The following is a 17134-nucleotide window of genomic DNA, read 5'->3' on the forward strand; positions in this document are numbered from 1 at the left end:
TGGACAGTTGGACACTTCGAAACACTTGGTATTCTGCTACTCAACATCATTGACCACTGTATTTTATGGGTTCTTTTTGAGATGAGCACGGGGGGAAAATGCTCGGAATAAACCAATAAACTTCAACTTCAATTGATATTTTCTATTTTCGTACTAATCATATCAAGTTCACCGAAATTGAAATGGTACAACACTAAACAAAAAAGAGAAGAACAGAACAAAAAAAGAAAGATTGATACAGAACGCTGCCGTGCAATGCTATTTATTTATACACTATAGAATTGATGAAAGAGGTCCTTCGATTTAATTAAAGTTCTTGCTCATTCTCTGTTTCAGAACCTGAAACAGTTCTCTTTACCTTCTCAGCAGTCGTGTGCACAGCATGTCCAGCTACTTTAGCTGCATGTTCAGCAGTTCCTTTACTTGTTTCATAACTCTTGGTTACAGCCTCTTTCATCAGTTTACCAGTATCGGAGTGTGGTGTCTCAGTTCTCCTACGAAACAGAGTGAAGAAAAAGAGGTATGCTAAGAAAACTATACTGATTCCTTTAAAATTCTTCAAATCAAAGATGTAAAAATATTCGACGAAGGAACTCCCACCATACGACCAACAATTCATTAGACATCCCTACAGTCAATAATTAATTAATACGAATTTCAATTTTAGCAAAAGATAGGTTATTACAATAAATGAAAAAAAAAACTATGAGAAGTTCTGACGTTTATGAACAGGTCAAGTATGTAGGAGTCTAACGTCTACTGCTTCGTTAGTAGCCTAATGTTTAAGTCTATTGGTTCTTTAGGAGCCTAACGTAGGTGTAAGGCTATTGGTTTGTTAGGAGCCTGAGATCACTGGCATCCATCGTAATTATGATAAAGGCTCTTCTTGCCATGACCTTCTATTGGGTTCTTTAAAATACTGTAGCTCCAATTCTCCAAACCAGCAAGAGCAGGAAACCCCTCACTGTCTCTGCTGTTGTACCAGAAATCTACCGGAGTACCTTCTCTTGAGGTGGCTTTCAATTTCACAACCTCTAATTGCAACACATTCTCAGTGAACAAGGATGCTTCAGTAGGCGACTTGTCCCACTACATCCCAGCCACCATCGGCTTGAAGACAAGATGTCCGGGCCTGTGCCCTTGTATCTCACTTAGTTGCTTAGATGTTAGGGTGTTGGCCAAGGAGGCCAGACTTCGTAACTATACTAGAAAGTCCACATATGGTATACTTTAGGTTTTCCTAATGTAACAGCTTGATGTTTTAAAGGGATCTGCCCTCGCATTGTAACTACTCTTCCACTCAATATATAAAATTCCATACTTGTGTTAAAAAAAAAAAAAAGGTAACCTGTCAAGTTTGGGCCACAACTTCAGAGCAGATGTGGGATTTTACTAGTTGTCCTAAGATAGATTGCACACGAATATCAAGGTCTAGGTTTGAGATTCAATTCGAGCGGGATGAAACTTCCCGGCAGTGATTGTTTCCGACCCAAGGACATGGAATGAAATTTAAGTAAAATAATGGATAATGAACCTAGCTACTTATAATCAGTTATAAACGTGGAAATAATCAAAGCAGTCCTGTTTAGCAATCAAGTGTGACATAGAGATGGTTTGGAAACATCAAGAAATTTGTGAATAGAATCTTAAAATATAACACTAAAGAAGAAAAAAGTGCAAAAAATACACAAATAGTTATTCATACTTGAGAAACAAAAAGAATCATCGTAGATTTCCATTTTTAAATAAAAATTCACAAACAAAAATATAACAACTTACTCTGATTTAGGACCATAATTTATCCAAGCTAATTTAGCACAAGACTTCAATTTCGCCCAACGATTAAAAGGGTCTAAAAATCCAATGGCTCTTTCAGCAGCATTTGGCCCTTGTTTCTTCACCTCTTGGTCCACTGCATTTCCAATAACTAAAGAAGATATTATGAAAACAAGGATCAGTAGATTAACAACTATTCCATATTTGTTCATGACTCTGGCAATGGAATGAGGAATATAATAGTTTTACAGAGAAATCAGACTCTGAAGAACATGGCTTCCAATGGTCTTAGAGTGGAGTATATACGTGGTGGCATGGTTCAAGCTCCAAGTGACACGTAACTGACCACGTATACTTGGGTTGTCGATATATGCTTAGATGCAGCCACGTAGCAGTTCCTTTTGATGAATTCTGATGCATATCTGGCGCGAATCCAATCTATAAAATCATTTTTGTCGTCTACTTTATTGACAACAAAACATGCTTGTGAAATACTATAACCCTTCAAGGGCAAATCAGTTTTTTGGCCAAGTAATGCAAGGAGTGTGAGGTTGAAGTTTGCTTTATTTAGCCTTTTATTGTCGGCCCTTGGTGTGTTGTACCCTTTGTGGCCTTGTAGGGATATTTTTTACTAAAAATTTCGTCAGAGTTGGAGCAGAACGTAATTAACCAAAAAGTAAAAGAAAAGAGAGGACCCTACTTAGACTGTCTCAAATCCTGTCTTAAGTCTGTGCCTAAATAATAATACAGTACCAAGACAAAGTGTGTCGACACGTGCACGGTGCACTTGACTAAGTATCTGTGGCGTAATAATGCGGAGGGTTGTGCTTCAAACCTAATACCGCGTCATTTGCTCACCGCACCTTCTTTGGACAGCTAGTCCTTTTCGTAACACAAAAGTCACAAATCACAATTCCACCATTTTAACTAGTTGATCGACCTAAATGTATCCATCTAGTTGGTATGATTTAGTAGATTCGTAGTTGTTTCCGTAATAGCGTTTTGGGATCATATGACATTCTTTTTAGTAGTATCAAATTATTTTCATCCCTATTCAACCGATGTGGATTTCCCATTCACGAGTTCATTACTATATTAATTTTGAACATACAATTTCTGTTTCTATTTTCAAATTACATGCAGGGGGCGGATTAGATTGTCGATATTTCAGCTGGCTATAGTTGTGTTGATGGACACGCTCAAAAACAATAGGCCACACCTCGTGATTGTGAGATATATGCTGTATTGCTATATTGCAGTCATGCGTGTCATAATAACAAGGCAATTATTGTCTATTGAGCTAAAAAAGACAAGAATAACGTTATAGCGAGGAGCGTAGGAAAGAGTCAAGTCGGCAGTCAATCCAGTCATATTCCATTTCCATTTCCAACGGCTCTTGGGCACATGAATACACCTATTATATCACTACCTCAATTATGAGTAGTTTATGACTTAGCCAGCAAATTCTAATCCATATAAGTACCTAACTTGAACTGTTACATAGCCGACTGCGCGACTCCAACAAGACCAATTCTTTGCTTTCCACATTTTCTAACACTTCACTGTAACCAATTAGAAGAAAACCAAACACAAAGAAACAAACTGCTACTTTATATAACTTCTAGCTTCATAACCATTTCCACAAAATTCGTTACTTCTTTTACAATTTTGTATACTTCCTATATCTTCATTGTAGAGAAACACAAGCCAATATTATGGAATGCTTGGTCTTGCCTATCGTGAAATGGCGTCGTCGTTCCAGCATGGGTTCTAGACTTGGCTACTATCCTCTATTGGATGACATGGATGACAGTCCGGTTACTGTGGTGGTTGGGAAGGACAAGAGAGAATTCTTGGTTGATCCATTTGTGTTAGATGAAGATCCATTTAGGATCTTGATAAGTATGATGAGAAGAGAAAGAAAGGGAGAACATGAATTCCATGAGCACGTATCAAAACGGGTAATATTTGTAGATGTGGATGCAATTTTGTTTGAGCATATGTTGTGGCTGATGTACAATGATTGCTCTTCTTTATTTAAGCTTAATCTCAAGGAGATTATAGATTTTTATGCTCAAGATTTTTAGAGAAAAGAGCTGTATGTAAATGTTTTTACTTCACTGATTATTATGGACATGTTAATTTGCAAATTTATTATTTATATGGTCCCTCACGGGGTGTTGATGGGTCAGTTTCGGTTTGGTTCGGTTTTTACCGGTTTTGAGTTCGATTTTATTTTTAATGGTTTATGGTTTGGTTCTTTCCGGTTTTTTCTTATATATAGAAAACCCGAAACTGTATCCATTAATTAAATCACTTCCGATTTGGGTTTCGGTTCTTTTTCGGGTTATATATTATTATTACTAAAATTACGTTTTTAAATACATAATAACTGATATAAAAGTTGGTTTTTAGTGCAATAATAACACTTGTAATGGTCCTAATTAATTTAATAATCTTTAAAAGTTTTCTAAAAACTTTAAATACATTTCATAAATTGTATGTATGTGTGTATTAACTTGCATTTCAAATCTAACACGTGTACATTATACTATACATACATACATACGTTATATATAAATATATATCACACACCTAATTATATATTAGCATTGTACTACGCATTCATTATATATATATATATATATATATATATATAATCAAGCACGTGCATTTATATAAATATTATCATACACACATTTATTAGTTAATATATACAGTGTATTAATTAATTCATAATATACGTACATTTATTATTAATATTTATAATATACATGTTCAATGTAATGTTACAAAACATACATTCACTATTATAATACCCCTATATATTTAGTAGACTTTTACATCTTAAAAACACAAAAAAATTATATATTATATAATATTTGGGTTTGTATTTATTTAGTGTAATATAATATTAAATTTTATATATCAAAATCATAATAGTCAATTCTGATTTCGGTCCGGGTATCCACCAATTTTTTATTATTTGGTTCTAATGGATTCGATTCTTTATCAGTTCGATTCTTAAAAACCCATTTTTAATGGGTCTAACATTTTAGAACCCAAAACTGCTATAAATGATTCCGGTTTCGGGTAATCGGATACCCTACTCACGGCTCACTCCCTCCCTTAAACCACTATTTTCTGTTTCTCCTTAGATTTCACTAAGAACCCTTATTGAAATTAACTTGCTCTAATAACAAAGTATTGAAAGTAACAAGGCTTTAATTTATCAATTTGCGAACGGGCCACCTAGGCTATCAATGGTGAACTGTAGAAACTCAATTAAGCCCATAAAGGAATTTCATGAAACAATGCGCTGAAAGCTGTTATTCTCTCCTTTTGCACTTTAAATGTGTGGGTGAGGCCGCGAGGGTGTGGGTGTATTTGGGTAGTACATTAAAGGTTTTTGCTAATAGGTATGCTTTGTGGTTTTGCCTTTTGCTTATATAGTTATATCCCATTAGGGATTTAGTTTTGGCCAAGTTGAAATTATATTAAAAAGTTAAATAGATAGTTACAAAGGGTGTAATAATGTTGTACATGGCACAAACACAAACACTAGAAACTCAAAAAAGGTGCATACGGCATTTCCCGCGACTCACGATTGGATCCATGAGGGATTGCCAATACACTCTATAATCTTGGGGTTCTTGATGGCTAGCTTTTTTGGCTATCTTTCGGATTCTCCTTGCTATGCCGGACTGTAGGAGGAACTCATGTTTATTGGAATGTATATGAAGGTCCAAACTTGCAGTGGAGCTAATAGCTAGTATAGAATGATTTACAGATGTTTGCCTTAAAAAGATATCCAAACGCCACTCATAGTACTAGCTTTGGTGACTTACACGACAATGTGTTGGTTGAAATCATACGCAGATTGCCTTTAAAACTTATTTATGGTACACATCAATTTCTAATGTATGTATTCCTAGCATAACCTCGCGTCCTCTGTTTATTTGTTCCTCCAAATCCAAAAAAGGTCTACGGAGCTTTGCGTGCAAAAATCCTTCTGACGATGAGTTGAGGAATACTTCTTTAATAGTTTTTTTTTTCCGCTAAAAAGTAATTGATTAAAAGAATAAAAGGTTACAAGGAATTGAAAAAGAATAAGAAGTGCTAAGAACTGTATAGTATGAGTATCATCAGTTGTGTACCCACCTATTACATCCTACATTTAACTTATGAAACGGAAGTAAATAGTAAAGTGGTTCTCCATATCTCTCACAAAAGGAGGTTTGTTGTCCCACCATTTACTATCTCCATTTTGCAATGCTACTCCATGTCTCGCACAACTATCCGCACCTTTGTTTGTCTCCCTCCATGTAGTTGTAATATTGATTCATGATGCTTTCTCCCTGAGTTGCTTCCATTTTGTTCTAACCCTCCAATGCACTGTGTCTTCCTGAAAGGCTTTGACTACCGATGCGGAGTCGGATTCCACCCATATATATCGTCAGTCCCGATCCAGTGCCCTCTAAATCCCTTCTATAATAGCATACGTTTCTGCCATATAGTTAGTAGATACCCCAAGGCCTCCTGCTGCTGCCCCTAAAAAGTTACCCATGTCATCCTTGAGAATCACTCCCCAACCCGATACGCCTTTGGTTCCCCGTGAACTTCCATCCACATTAATTTTTATGATGCGGGGAGGTGGTAGAAGCCCGATAACATTCGAATTTTGGGTGCTCTTCTCAGTTTGTGTTGGAGATTAAGGGTGTGAAGAATTTTCATATCGGTCACTGTGTTGTTCATGGTACCTGTCGATTTTTGGTATGCTTTGATGATGACTCTTCTAGTCAGAAAGCAAATGTTAGAAAAGCTTGAGTTTTTCTGATCATAGAGCACCTGATTTCTATTCTTCTATAAGCTTACCATACTTGTCAGCGAGCAAGCTTTCCACATATCCACAATCAAAGAGCTATGGTGTTTGGCTTGTTGCATGATGTCATTGAAGGATTCAATGTGTGATGTAATGCTGAAGATATTTCGAGCATAATCCCAAACTCTTTTGGCCAATTCGCAGTGATAGAGAATGTGCTCAAGATTTTCTGTCTCCTGCTTACATATACAACATCGAGAGGCCAGTTGTGTCTTCCGTTTTTGTAACATGTCATCTGTTTTAGATACCCCCCGAATCAGTTTCCATGCTATGCCTTGAGTCTTTGGAAGAATCTTAGAGCTCCAGATGAACTTGCATCCTTTTTTCTTAGGTGCTTTCGTCCGAATATCCTCATCTACCGGCTGCTGACTGAAAACTTCCCCCTTAACGTCGAGAGCGGATTCTCTCATCTTCCTTTGAATTGTCAGGTTGCTGCAGATGAGAGGGATTGATACCAATGAGCTGCAGAACTTGAGTCATGTTGCCGGAGAAGTTCCACAGGTTGCCTTGAATGAATTCATTAAGTCGGCCTTGGAGCTTCCTGATATCTTTGCATTCTTCCTGGAAAAATTCACAAATCGGTTTTTGATGAATCCAATTCTCCCTCCAAACATTAATTGATGTCCCATTTCCTACCACCCATCCATGCAGGTGATTCATTTCTTTGAGAGCCCATCCAATACCCTTCCAGACTGTCGAGGTCTTATAGTCAGTCCAAGTACCCGACCTGTTTGTGTATTTGCCTCGCATGAAGGCAGACCAATCACTCTCCTCAGTGAGCAAGCCCCAGGCTTGTTTCATTAGCATTGAGAGGTTGATATCCTTGAGTCTCCTGATGCCCAGCCCTCCCTCTTCCAGAGGTTTACATGTTTTTTCCCATGATACCGTAAAAGATTTCCTTTCCGCCGAGTTACCACTCCAGATGAAATTTCAAATTATGCTCTCACATTCTTTGATCGATCGATTTTGGCCATTTGTAGATTGCCATGTTATGCACGGGCATGCTATTAAGAACATGTCTTGCTAATACTACTCTTTCCTGGAAGGAGACCATTTTGCTAGCCCAACCTGTAGCTCTGTTCCTGATCTTGTCCACTAGAGGTGCTAATGCAGCTTTTGTCACTCTGCCCATGATCAGTGGAACCCCAAGATAACATGCCTTCTTTTATACCCATAACCTCCTGAATCAAAATTTTTCTCCTGTTATTCATTGGACTCAGAAAGATCTTACACTTCTCCTTACTTATGTGTTGGCCAGAGGTATCTTGATATCTGTTAAGAAGTTTGACAAGTTGCTTAATGCCCCTTATGTTAGCATTGCAGAAAAGGAAAATATCATCCGCAAACAATAAGTGAGAAGGGCTGGAATATTTGGAATCATCACCATGTGCTGAAGTTTCTTATCAAGAACCAATCTACTGATGCTTCTACTTAGACAATCTTCCGCCAGAGCAAAGAGCATCGGGGAGAGAGGATCCCCTTGTTTCAATCCTCTTCCTGCTGAAAAATACCCCTGAGGACCTCCATTGATCATGATTGACATTGTATTACTCTGAAAGATTGCTTGCAACCATCTGATCCATCTTTCATTGAATCCCACATGCTGCAGGACTGCCCAAAGAAAGTTCCAGTCTATAGTATCGAAAGCTTGAGAGATGTCCAATTTGATTGCAATACTTCCACCATGTCGGGGTGTTTGCAATTCATTCACTAACTCGAGGCTAGACCAATGGCTTGTTGGGAGTTTCTATTAGGAATGAAGTCATATTGTTCCTTACTGATAATTCTTTCTGCAATTGGACACAACCTTTTGGCGAGAATCTTGGTGATGACCTTGAAAATGAAGTTGGAGAGGCATATTGGATGAAACTTGCTCAGCTGATTAGCATTTTTCTCTTTCTGGATAAGAACAATGAAGTTGGAATTAAATCCAAGGGGCAATCTAGATTTAATAAAGAAGTAGCTGATGGCTCGTACTAGATCATGCTCGACAATATCCCAATAGTGATGAAAGAAAAACCCAGAGAATCCATCTAGACCCGGAGAGCTGTCTGGATTCAGGTGAAAAACTGCCGCTTTTACTTCCTTTGCAAATGGAATAGTGGTGAGAAAGTCATTATCCTCTGATTGCAGGTCTTGAGGCATGTGGTGAATGAGTTCCCAGTCCATGATGTGATCTACCTTCCTGAATTTGTCAGTATAGTGTCTGACAATATGATTTACAATGTCTTCTTGAGTATCTAGAGTGATTCCTTCATCAATCTTCATTTATGTGATCAAAGACTTGCTTCTATTTCTATTAGCCATAGCATGAAAGAATTTGGTGCTCCTGTCATTGTCTGAATCCCATTTTGTTCTTGATTTCTGTTTCCAGAACAGTTGCTCTTGCTATAACAGTAACTCCACTTGGTTTTCTTGGTCCACCATTTGAGTAACAAAATCCTCTGTAACATTTCCTTTCTCAAATTGGTCCTGCATCTGCTCCAATTTTTTAGATTCTGCCTCCACTTTGATTTTGATATTGCCGAAAGTGTCCTTATTCCAATTCTTTAGTACACCCTTCAACCTCTTTAGCTTCTGTGTAAGAATAAAAATGGAATTGCCCAAAATTGGATGTTGCCAACTGTCAAGCACTATGTCTCTGAAGGTAGGATGTGTACACCACATATTGAAGAATTTAAAGGGCTTGTTCTTGGGATGAGGAATGCTAATATTTCCACCCAGAAGAGGAGAGTGATCAAAACAAATTCGGCTAGACACCTGATACTTCCAACCCGGGAATAAGGTACCCCAATTTGCATTACAAAGAATTCTGTCTAGCTTGCCCAAAATTTTAAAGCTCCCTACTTGTTTGTTCCACCAAGTGAGCTGATATCCACTGCTAGGAACTTCCATCAGTTGATTATTACTAATAAAGTCCCTGAATTCATTCATGGAAGTTGCAGTAGGATGATTTCCACCTTTCTTTTCAGTAATACTCAGGTAGGCGTTGAAGTCCCCTAAAATCAGCCACGCCAAATTGAGTGGATTGATATTAGACAAATCTAGCCATAGTTGCCTTCTGTGCACCGAGAGACAATGAGCATGAACTATGGTAATGAGAGCTCATCAATCATCACAAGAATGTCTTGATTTGAAAAATGAATCAGAGTGGGAGTGGGGATCGAAGCTTTCCAGATGAGCAAGAGATTGGGAACTCGATTCGGATCTGAACTAGGATTAAAGTAGAATGCACTGTTCATTCCTAGTGAGTGTAGAACATTGATGGGAAAATCCTTGGGTAGTATTTTAGGTTCTACGATTCCCACAATATCTGGATCCCACTTATTGATAATCTTGGATAGTCGGTTCTACAATTTGTCATTCGCAATACCTCTAATGTTCCAAAAGACGCACCTCATTATGATGGATGGAAATTTATTGATGTAAATGGCGATAGCCACTTTATTCTTCCCTATTACCAGTCCTAGATCGAGATCTGGACCTAGTGATAGGTAACTCAATTTTCTGTTGTTTCCACTTGTGAGTGCCCTTGGTAGTAAGGACTTGTTCCCTCTCTTCCTTTTCTGCAGCATCAGCCCAGCTCGAGGATTGAGAAGAGATTACATCAGGTGGTTTATCCTCTAACTCTCGAACCTGTTTCTTATTTTCCAGAAGATGTAAAACTTTTTCTGCTTCTGAATCTGCGATGATTATTCCGACTGGGGAGGAATGAATCCGAGAGATAGAGCTATTATAGGGTAGTAGGGAATCCTCTCTTGAATTTATTGTAGAGTCCATTGCTTCAGTTTGATCGCCCACCACTGCTGCTGTAGTCTTACCCCTTTCCGAACTTTCTGATTCGTGGGCTCTGACAGGGCTTTGCGATGCAATAATTGCCTGCTCTTTGACCGTACTTTGTGGATCAACAGTTGTCTGTGCTCTAACAGGGCTTTGTGAGGCAACAATTGCCTGTTCTCTAACTGGGCTTGCTACTGCAGCCATGGTCTGAACTCTGACAGGACATGCTGCTGCATCCATGGTCTGAACTCTAACAGGACTTATTGGTGCAATTGCTTGGTCTCTGACAGGGCTTGCAGTATCCACATTTGTCTGAACTCTTACAAGTCTTGATGTCTCATCAATTTCTTGTTGGCTGATAGAAATGTGTGGGGCATTTTGGATTCCCGAATCCACATTGAGGTCCACTCCAAGACTATGAATCTCTCCCAGCCCAGTGGTACAAGGTGGAATTTCCTCATCACCTTGTTGTTCCTGGTCCTCTATAGTATGTATCTTGTCCACTTCCAACCCTTCAAACATATTCTGGACCTGTACTCTTGTTGTTATATCTGCGTTTTTTTTCCCTCCAGATACTCGCCCCTTGTTTGCTTGTTTCTCCTACATTCCTTTTCCTTCCATGCCTTCTGAAAGGTTTGTCACCCAAAGGTTCCAAGGAGGGAGTGACTCCCACTACCACCTCCTTATCATTATTACCCTTTTCCTTATTATTCTGCATATCACTTCGTAGCTTCCTACATTCCGTGACTAAGTGCCCCACAATCTTGCAATGTATACACATCTTTGGAAGTTTTCCCGCCTCCACTGTTTGCCATAAAGTGTTGTTCTTTGTCCTGACAAAGATTTGGCCCGGGATTGGTTTAGAGAGATCAACATCCACCAAGATATTCGCATAATAACCATACTCTCTGTTAAGAGTCTTTTCGTCGATTTGCATTGGATACCCCACTCCACGAGCTATGGACATCAGTGATTCTGGTTCCCAATATTCCTATCCTAGTCCAGGTAGTCTAATCCAAACCAGACCATGAGATTGTCGTTGGCTCTCCGGATTGAAATTCAGAGTCCATTGACTTATTCTCATAGGAATTTTATCAAAGTCCCATAATCCTTTGGCCCAAACTCTGTTAAGATCTTCCGCATTTGAAAATCTTAGAAAGAGAAAGCCTTTGCCAATAGGGGTAATGAGCCATTCGCCTGATGGCTTCCAGATATGTGATGCAATTGACCGTACTCTCTCCAGTGAAACTTTTTGCAGATCAATTCTTCCAACCAAGCAGTGCTTGCAAAAGAGCAAACCTTTCTCATAAGCTTTTTCTGGAATTGTGATTGTAGGATACTCACCCATTTTTTTCGGAATTGGTAATTCCTGGAATTCCACTAATGTCCGAATTTGTTGCTTTGTGGCTTCCGCATAAGAGAATCTCTGTGTATCAGTTTGTGATGATGCTTCAGCTCGAAACTCGTTGGTAATGGATTGATTTGGTTGTATTTGTTTCTCATTGATCTTTTTTGTTGGATTCTCAAATTCATAGATATCCATGTTTGGAACTTCCTCTCCAGAACTTTCACTGTTATCAATGAAGGATTTTACCCGAAAAAGGAAGGAAACATGAGATTTGAGAAGAGAAGTCGAATTCCTTAAGCTTTCCATAACACTCACTGTTACTCAGTGATGGATTTTACCCGAAAGGAAGGAATTTTAGAAAGAAGTCAAATTCCTTAAGTTTTCCAGAATACACACTGTTACTCAGTGAGGGATTTTACCCGAAAACTAAGGAATATGAGAATAGAAAAGAGAAGTCTAATTCCTTAATCTTTCCAGAACACACACTGTTGATCAGTGAGGGATTTTACCGGAAAAGGAAGGAAAAAGAGAGAAGAGAAGATAAGAGTATTTCTTCTAACTTGTTTTAACTAAAAGCGGCAAAAATTTGGAGCAGAGGATCATAAAAGTAACTTAAGTTATCTCACACTCACTCGCCCAACATTTGGTCCCCATTGTTGGTTTTACACATTTACAATTTTTGCCTTGGGAGAATATTACCTTAATTCCCATCCTTGTCGGTAAGATTTTCAAGACTGCTGCAATGGATGGCTTCTAGTTTTTCGACCCATATATCTTCTATGCAGTACTAGGTGTGCAATGCTATGACAACAATATATATACTGCTATTCCTAATCCACCTCGGAAAAAAGTACCCCCTTTCTGCTGCATTGGTTTAAAATTCACACTACAAAATCGTACACGTCAGACAGACCATTAACGATGAGTATTTTCTCCTCGGCAACTCGTGAGTGGTCCGTGTCTGCCTTATCAATTCCACCCTTGGGTCCTATGCCACATTTTCTTTTAGATGAATCAGTTTACAGATTGTTAACTTTTGGATACCTATTCCTACTTAATATAAAGCAGATAGGTTTTTCGGACAATTGAGCTCCCAGAAATTGTGACAAGAGATCCGCCCTTAGGGTGTATAAGGGCGTCTCAGGGTAGTCTCCATTCTGGCTTGCTGATGATTGCTCAAAAATGATGGTTTGGATGCTCGACCTCACTAATGAATGGGTCTTTAAGTATACTATCTGCCTACAATACTTTGACAAGCATCCACTCTGCAACAACCTTTTTGACCTTCTTTGTTTGACATCTTTGCATTTCATCCGACCTCTGAAATGCTTTTTGTTGGTAATTGGTCCGGAATATTTTGTTATTATCCGGGCATGAAGAGGTTGGTGAACATTTGCACAGCAGGTGTTGACAAAATCATATTTTACATTCAGAATCTTGTTTACCCATTCTCACTTAATTTGACTCCTCTTGATGCACTCAGAGCATCGTCAAAGAGTCAGCTGGGAAGGACACTTCGTAGTAGTAGATTGAATAACCATGAATGTTGTTCGTAGTAGATATTTCTCTGGCGACTTTGCTGTTTGTTTGGAAGGAACTTTGCACTTCAAGTGGTAGATGCACTTCGATAGGTATTCAACTAGCTTTGAAACGATCACTTAGAACACAGAATATGATATGATCACTAAGTAGATTTGCACATTCATTTTAATACACAAACTGTATCTAAGTCATAATTGGCTACCAATGCTATCGATTTGTTGGTAAACTTTTAATGATCCAACCATATCTCTCACATGGACGGATTCAGGATTCTAAGCTTCTAAGCCAAGGGTGCGAGATTAAGTGCACACCCCACCCCACCTCCTAAAAAAAAGTATGCAATTTTTTTTTTTTGTCAAAGATCAACAAAATTATGCATTTATTTCAATTCACAAAACTAGAGTGCAATGACTACTAAAAAAAAAAAAAAGTATGCAATTTTTTTTATTTTTTTTTTGTCAGAAAGTCTAAACAATAAAGATCAACAAAATTATACATTTATTTCAATTCACAAAACTAAAGTGCATTAACTACTAAGAATTTAATATAGACTGATAAAATTAACTACTTAAGCAATTAATTGATACTACTATATCTATATATATCTGCAGCTAACTTCCTATAATGCTATAAGTCTCTATAACTCTACTATCATGTAGAGAAAACTATAAAAGATAAACATTGAAAATAAAAAATTACTTTGTTTGTTTGTTTGTTTTTGTTTGTTTTTTTTTTTTTTTGTTTTTTTTTTTTTTTTTTTTTTTTTTTTTAAGTGAAAATTTTATTGATAATGAAAACGAGTTTTACAAATAATTAGGACAAGCGTGCAACAAACTGAGCTGCAAGTCATTTTTTTTTTTGGGTTGAGGTTTGACGCTTGAGAGTGAAAGAAATGAGAGAGAGCTTACGAATTTGTTATCGGTGATTAAAATTATATAAACTGACCGGTTGGGCTCTGGGCCTTTGGCTATTTCTTTTAGTCTCATTAATTAACCCATCAAATATTTAAAGACACATTTGTCAATCTTTAATGGTTTTGGACTCAAAATAAATGATAAATTATAATTTTGTAAGGGCAAAAATAGAAGTAAAAAAAAGTGTTGGTTTATCGGAATATTTTTTTTTATTATTTTTTTCATACTATTTCTTTTGTTGATTATATTCTCACTATAGTTCTGAAATTTTTGGAGGTGCGGTAGCTAGTGGAAGTTTGCTAAAATAATTGGGAGATGCGAGTCTTTATAGTTTGAAGATTTTTCTAGGCAATTAGTTATGTGGTAGTGGAGTTTTTCTAATTTCAGGAGTTGACCTCCCCCACATGCACCTATCAATCTATGCAAAGAACGTACCGGACAGTCTCCGTCTCGCCAAATTAATTGAAAATATATTTAGCCTGTCCAAGCATGGTCCAAGTTTTGTAAAATTTGATGCTGAGCTTGAAGATGTTGCATGTTCATTTACTTATCAGTACATTTCTATATAATAAGAAATTTTTGGGTTACTAATTATATTTTATTTTTCACAAAATTAGGTTACCCCATCACCACATTTGGTTTCTGGGACCAATGGAACGGTGGCGGGCTGTAATGGAGACTTTTGATTACAATGCCCATTTTCTTATGGATAATGTATTAGGAACTCCCGCTCTTGCCTTGTCGAAGTTTGATAAAATTTTGCCTGTTGGAAGATTTTTTCGCAAAGAAATAGGTGGCGATCCTGATTAATAGAGAACATACCGGACAATCTCCGTCTCACCAAATTAATTGAAGATATATTTAGCATGTCTAAGCTTGGTCCAAGTTTTGTAAAATTTGATGCTGAGCTTGTAGATGTTGTATGTAGTCTGAGATCCTTTGATTAAGATTTTTTCTTTTATAATTACTTTTGTACATATATATAAAAATATGGTGAATGGAGTGTACAGTCCTAATTTCTTTTTAGTATGTTCATTTTCTTATTAGTATATTTATATATAATAAGAAATTGTTGGGTTACTAATTATATTTTCTTTTTCACAAAATTAGGTTACCACATCACCACATTTGGTTTATGGGACCAATGGAACGATGGCGAGCTGTAATGAAAACTTTTGCTTAAAATGCCCATTTTATTATGGATATTGTATTAGGAACTCCCGCTCTTGCCTTGTCGAAGTTTGATAAAACTTTGCCTGTTGGAAGATTTTTTTCGCAAAGAACTTACAATGCCCATTTTCTTATGGATATTGTATTAGGAACTCCTACTCTTGCCTTGTCGAAGTTTGATAAAACTTTGCCTGTTGGAAGATTTTTTCGCAAAGAAATAGGTGGCAATCCTGATTATCAGGGATGGAGCCAGGATTCTAAGTCAGGGGGTGCGAGATTATGTGCACACCCCACCCCCTAAAAAAGTATGCAATTTTTTTTTAATTTTTTTTGTCAGAAGGCCTAAACAATAAAGATCAATAAAATTATGCATTTATTTCAATTCACAAAACTAGAGTGCGTTTTTTTTTTCCACTAACCTACTAGAGTGCGTTGACTACTACGAATTTAATATAGACTAATGAAGTTAACTACTTAAGTACTTAAGCCATTAATTGATACTACTATGTCTATATATATCTACATAATCTAGTCCACAAGTCTATAACAATTCAACAAATTGTTAACTTCCTATAATGTTATAAGTCTATATAATATAACCCTACTATCATATGGAGAAAAATATAAAAGATTAACATTGAAAGTAAAAAATTACTTTGTTTTTTTTGTTTTGTTTTTTGTTTTGTTTTTTGTTTTGTTTTTGTTTTTTTAAGTGGAAATTTTATTGATAATGATAATGGGTTTTACAAATAATTAGGACAAACATGCAGCAAGTTGGGCCGCAAGTCCGTTATTAATTTGTTTTTGTTTTTGTTTTTTTTAGTTGAGGTCTGACGCTTGAGAGTGAAAGAAATGATGGAGAGGTTACGAGTTTGTTATGGGTGATTAGAATTATACAAACTGACCGGTTCGGCTTTGGGCCTTGGCTATTTGTTTTAGTCTCATTAACCAATCAAACATTCAAAGACACATTTGTCCATCTTTAATGGTTTTGGACTCAAAATAAATGATAAATGATAATTTTGTAAGTGAAAACAGAGAAGTAAAAAAAATGGTTTATTGGAATGTTTTTTATTAGTATTTTTTTTTTTGTTGATTATATTCTCACTATAGTTGTAAAAATTTTGGAGGTGCGGTAGTGGAATGAAGTTGCTAAAATAATTGAGGGGTGCGAGTCGTTATAGTTTGAAGATTTTTTTAGGCAATTAGTTATGTGGTAGTGGAGCTTTTCTAATCTCGGGGGGGTACCAATTTGTTGCCAAAAATTAAACATTACAACTAAGAATAATACATATGATATTATTGTTGATGCAAGAAAAATCAAGTGCTTTTTTCAGCAAAAATGTTCATGCTAGACACCAACGATTGCTGATGAGATTCTGGAAAGTTAAAAGGCTCAATGAGAGGGACATATATCTAGGGGTCCCTATGATTATAGGGAGAAAGAAGACTGAGACTTTTTCCTACTTGGTGGACTCTTTACATAGGAAAGTCACAGGATGGAAGGCCAAGGTCCTGTCTCAAGCAGCAAGAACTACCTTGGTCAAGAGTGTAGGACAAGCAGTGCCCATTTATGCCATGGGGGCTTTTAAGTTACTTGTGAAAATTACTGATAGTTTGGATAAGATTAATAGGGACTTTTGGTGGAATGGGTCAAAGGATTCAATTGCTTTACATACACTGAGTTGGGATAAGCTATGTAGGTCAAAATGCCAAGGAGGG

At 37.1% G+C, this 17134-nt stretch overlaps 3 protein-coding genes across 3 annotated transcripts; 1 reads left to right on the forward strand and 2 right to left on the reverse strand.

Moving 5' to 3' along the window:
* Positions 1-108: 108 nt before the first annotated feature.
* LOC147524652 (uncharacterized) lies at positions 109-2324 on the reverse strand. Its single transcript, XM_086603976.1, has 2 exons — positions 1780-2324; positions 109-494 (listed from the first exon to the last, which is right to left on the reverse strand). The coding sequence occupies exons 1-2, from the start codon at positions 1986-1988 to the stop codon at positions 308-310; spliced, it is 396 nt and encodes a 131-aa protein (XP_086460102.1). The 5' UTR covers positions 1989-2324; the 3' UTR covers positions 109-307.
* An 869-nt stretch (positions 2325-3193) lies between these two features.
* LOC147524653 (uncharacterized) lies at positions 3194-3937 on the forward strand. Its single transcript, XM_086603980.1, has one exon. The coding sequence runs from the start codon at positions 3492-3494 to the stop codon at positions 3861-3863; it is 372 nt and encodes a 123-aa protein (XP_086460106.1). The 5' UTR covers positions 3194-3491; the 3' UTR covers positions 3864-3937.
* A 5109-nt stretch (positions 3938-9046) lies between these two features.
* LOC147524654 (uncharacterized) lies at positions 9047-9553 on the reverse strand. Its single transcript, XM_086575719.1, has one exon. The coding sequence runs from the start codon at positions 9551-9553 to the stop codon at positions 9047-9049; it is 507 nt and encodes a 168-aa protein (XP_086431845.1).
* Positions 9554-17134: the final 7581 nt, after the last annotated feature.

Source organism: Coptis chinensis, chromosome 1 (genome assembly GCF_015680905.1).
Source record: "Coptis chinensis isolate HL-2020 chromosome 1, ASM1568090v1, whole genome shotgun sequence".
Taxonomy (NCBI): domain Eukaryota; kingdom Viridiplantae; phylum Streptophyta; class Magnoliopsida; order Ranunculales; family Ranunculaceae; genus Coptis; species Coptis chinensis.